The 4,667-nt window shown below is 40.8% G+C and overlaps 1 protein-coding gene across 1 annotated transcript in view; it reads right to left on the minus strand.

Moving 5' to 3' along the window:
* Positions 1–631: 631 nt before the first annotated feature.
* Positions 632–4,667, minus strand: part of POLR1B (RNA polymerase I subunit B) — a 23,566-nt gene continuing 19,530 nt past the window's right edge. Inside the window, exons 12-15 of the mRNA XM_018573221.1 lie at positions 4,279–4,435; positions 3,600–3,796; positions 2,322–2,575; positions 632–1,685 (exon numbers count right to left, since the gene is read on the minus strand). Coding sequence (XP_018428723.1) covers positions 803–1,685; positions 2,322–2,575; positions 3,600–3,796; positions 4,279–4,435 — 1,491 coding nt within the window. The 3' untranslated portion in view covers positions 632–802. The remainder of the gene's footprint in view (positions 1,686–2,321; positions 2,576–3,599; positions 3,797–4,278; positions 4,436–4,667) is intronic.

Below are 4,667 nucleotides of genomic sequence, written 5' to 3' on the forward strand. Positions count from 1 at the left end.
GTAAACAACATACAGGGTTTTAATTAAAGTAAGACTGTTCACAGTAAAACCTTACCAAATTAACGTGATGGGATAATGGGTACTGCCACCAGACTAAGCTTACGGCGCTCTAAACTCTGTGTTCTGGGGTTTCAGGAAATGGCAACTGCACTGTAATGCAGGCCCCTACTGAAAGGCTTATGCTGCTTGGTGGGATGCAGAGTGAGCTTGCTAATGCAAAATAGTCAAGATCTGCATGCAGGTTCAGGGGCTCCCAGGTCACATACAATTTGCTGTCCAGACCTATAACCTGTAACCACTGGTTAAAACAACGACACCATAAGGTTTAAAAAAAAAAAGATTTTACTAGTAACTGTACTTAAGATAAAGAAGGCGTCCATATCATATGGTTGCTAGGTTTTGTGGGAAAACAAAATCTTACAGTGTATGGCCAGAATTAGAAAATAGGACTGTAACATGTGTGGACACCTTTACACTTCAAACCACAAGATGCCTTCAAGTACTCTAGAAAACCGGTTTACTGCCGAATATTACAGCACCTCTTTAATTCTACTATTTTTTTTATAACACTGTCACCTCTGCCCTGTCCCAAGTATGAAAAGAAAAAGAGAAAATAAAACCAATAAGCATTTTTGTTTTTTTCAATTTTCACAGAACAGAATTAAAATATATTTGTCACAGGAATAAATCTACAGAATTAGACAAGGAATTCGCAAGTCCAAATTGTTATTCACCATTATGTCCACAAGGCACAGATTGCTGTTGACTGTAAAACAAGGCACTTGGCATAACAACTTTGTTGTTAACTGACATTTAGCTTCACATTGATGTTCATTGCTGCCAACTCGGCCACAAAGTATCGAAACACGTAGGGCACAGACACGGTGTCAATTGTATCAGAGCGACCGCAGATCGTACAGTAGTGCTTCCTGTGTCGCATGGATGACCAGGAAGGAGGAGGCTTCTCTAGAAAAGGGGACAGGAGGCTGCCACATTCTATGCACACATGGGCCTCCGACCTATCAGAACAGTTAAAAAGTCTGTCATGGAGCAAGAAGGATGTACCATGGGCCAGCAAGGCATCACGTTCCATCTCTCCAAAACGTATACCTCCCTGTATGTTCCTGCCACCCACAGGCTGGTTGGTCACCTTGTCTCGAGCTCCTGTTGTCCTTACTTGGAACTTGTCGGAAACCATGTGACGCAGGCGCTGGTAGTAGACAACGCCAATAAAAATGTCTGCCTCCAGCTCCTCCCCACTAATGCCACTGTATAATCTCTCTGTGCCATAGAAGTTATAGCCAGCTGCCTTCAGCATCTCGCCAAAATATTCCAGAGCTGAATTATCTTCAGAGAAGGTAAAAGGTGTGGCATCATGGCACAAACCATGCAAGGCTGCCGATTTACCAGCCATGCTCTCGATCAACATCCCAATGGTCATTCTTGAAGGGAATCCATGTGGGTTGAACAAAATATCTGGCACCATTCCACTTTCAGTGAATGGCATATCCTCTGATGGCCACAGTCTACTGAGAATGCCCTTCTGGCCATGCCTGCTAGCAAATTTATCTCCAATGGTTGGGTTGCGGGGCACCCTCATGGTGATGCAAACAGATTTAAACTTTCCAGTACCCAAGTCATTACTGCAAACTTTGATGTTGTCCACCATACAGTCTTCTTTACTCCTGAAACAAGACACAAACAAAATTTAGACCATCTTGCAAGACACACTAACAACCTTAACAATATAAACATTACAAGCGTATTCGGCTTCTAACTTCCTGTTATGAGCAGACATCACATAGTCCTTCCTAAACTTAAATCATATGTGATTGGTGTCTGTCCTGACCAGATGTATTTTGCTGAATTACAGATTATCTTTATCTCTCCTGTACATGGGGGGAAATATTTGTAGTGCAGGGAAAAAACCAGAGGGCTGATTATACTATATGAGCGAACACAAGCGGAGTGCACAGGATACAGAACGGCTCTGAATAACTGACAGAATCAGCAAGTTTTTTTGTTTTGTTATACCTACCGAGCACCTAACACACACATAATAAAATGCTTTTAATTATACATTTAACAAATCAAAAGGGAGCAAATAAGAGAAGTGCATTGTTAGGGTTTGCATAACCTAAGTAGAGATATCTCTACGGGACACCAAAGAATCCACACTGCATCCTGTATGTTGTGAATGCCATGTAAAGTGCAGGCTGCTGCATGTAGTAATACTGTGGTGTCCGGCCTGTATCTGTTCTCAATTTCAAATCGGCTCCCAAGATGATGAGGGGATAAAAGAGAATTTAGGAAGTTCTTACTTGTAATAAACAATGAAGTTCTCCCCAGTAGTTTGATTGATGTAACTATAAAATGGGTCTCCAAATTTCAGAATAGCTCCCACTGGTGGCAGGCCATCCTCATCCAGTTTTCCTAGGACACGTTCATCATCTGGTTTGATGCTAAACACCAAGTTGTCTTCCGCACTTTTGATTTTTTTAAAAAGATCTATAAATTCTGTTTTGTACACACTACCATGGGCAAATCCTCTCTCCCAAGATGACTTGTTTAAAACCTGAAAAATACAAAAACACTTGAAATCAACACAAAAAATGACTACAAGAGACACCTAAATTGAACATATTTAGTAACCATTGCAGCTGTCACAGCCAAAATACACATACTGCTCGGGGACGTGGGAAGTTTTTGTAACTGACAGTACAAAGCAGCTTCATTAAACTGGATACAAATAAATGAGACCCAAACTCAGTTGGCCACAGTGACCAATCTGAATGCTTTCCTTCTTCATAAAACAAAATGGCGATATCCGACTGGTTGTCATATATTACGGAGGTTCTTACTTTCTTTTCTAGTTTTAGTGAAGCAGCCTTTTGGTGTCCACAGTCAGGTTTTATTGCTGCGTCTCTGATGGGGAGGTCCAACCTCACTATTTGTACTGAACTTTGTCTCGAATAGAGTGGGGGAGCATTAGAACCCGTCAAGTTTTTAATACTATAGAGAGATTTACTCTCGCTTTCTGTCCTGCTGACATTTTACTAGACAGGATGTGAGGGAAAATCTGCAAACAGAGACACAGGCAGAAATAATAATCTTACAATCTTTCCCTACTCCTTTAAAGAAAGGATTTTTTTGTGTATGAGTTGTTGTAGAGCATACCTTACTTCTTCCTGTCAGGACAGGGAGTAAGGGGGGAATGTCTTTAACAGAGCCCAGGATAGAAGTAAAACTTAACAGGAATTCTAATCCCAATCCACTCAAGCCAAAACTGGACATATACTTTAGTAGAAAATATGTCAAATTTCTTGGCACATCATTTAAATACAACCTTCAGATATTGTCAACTGCTAGTTCCTACATACCCTGAAGGAGGAGCTGCTACCAAAAGCTAAAACTGAACCCATAAAGGCAGCCATACACATAGCGATTTGTGATCAATTTAGATATGAGTGACTGCAAACATGACTGATTAAAATGGTAAACAGTGCAATACACAGTGTTGTTTCACACTTTGTGATCGACTTAAAATATTGACCACTGACTAGAGTATAAGGATGAACGCATTTAAAAACATAACATACCATAGCATCTTCCATATCGTATCCTGTGTATGAAATGACGGCAACGATAGCATTGGTGCCAACCGGATAATTATCGAGGTCAAAGTAATCATACATAGAGGGACGCACAAGCGGGCTCTGTGGGGTTTGGAGACGATATAATTTATTGTCAGAGCGATCCTGGTAGGTCATGAGTGGAAAGCCCATAGTCTGTTTACCTGGAAAAGGAAACATTATGATAAATTGGAGAAGTACTTTGTAAACCAGGCATCCTAAAGAGAATCTATTGGCTCTATATATAGAAACTAGTGCACAACGCCAAATAAAAACAGAAACTTACTAAGACCCGGCACAATTCATGGCAGAAGTCATTAATAATATCTTGCATGTGTGCAAATGCCAAAGCCCCTATAATCCAATTGGGCTGCATATCGCTAAAAGTAGATGTGCATCATCACCAACCTGTAAGATGGATATGCAAAGCTACAAAATATGTTTAGCTATGCATACACTTTGAAAAATGTTTAAATGCATCAGTGTTTGAGATATAATAAAAGGATGTATAGACGGACGGATGGACGGACAGACGTGCAATTGCAGAAAAAAGGCCTTTTTTGTTATTAGGTTTGCTCTTGGTCGGTTCACTGGCAGTTGGCAGTGCAATTTATGTTTTAGAACACACAGACAGTAATGGACCTACCCATCTGGCACTGGTACATGTTCCTAGGACTCTGGTTGTGGTCAGAGAAGGGAATAAAGTTTGCTACCACACTCATCAGACTGTGTGGAAAGAGCTCCTGGTGAGTTGTGACACCAGGGACAATTTCGTTTTTGTATATCGCTATGTTCAAAAAGACCTGGGGAAAAAAAAACACATTACATGTCAAACTGCAATTAAAGAACAAAAATATTTCCAACAGTAATTTCTACAATGAGCGCAGTTTGAATAAACATTTCCCTGTTACATGAAGACAGTCAATGTATTTCTTCAGAAAAGGAAGGGGCAAGGGGGGGTGGTCTGCTGCAGGTGTACTCCTAAAGTTAAAAACCCCTTCAAGTGACCCATGCAAATAAGGCTCCCCCCCCCCC

This window comes from Nanorana parkeri, unplaced genomic scaffold (genome assembly GCF_000935625.1).
Source record: "Nanorana parkeri isolate BGI_ZX_2015 unplaced genomic scaffold, ASM93562v1 scaffold46, whole genome shotgun sequence".
In the NCBI taxonomy this organism is placed as follows: domain Eukaryota; kingdom Metazoa; phylum Chordata; class Amphibia; order Anura; family Dicroglossidae; genus Nanorana; species Nanorana parkeri.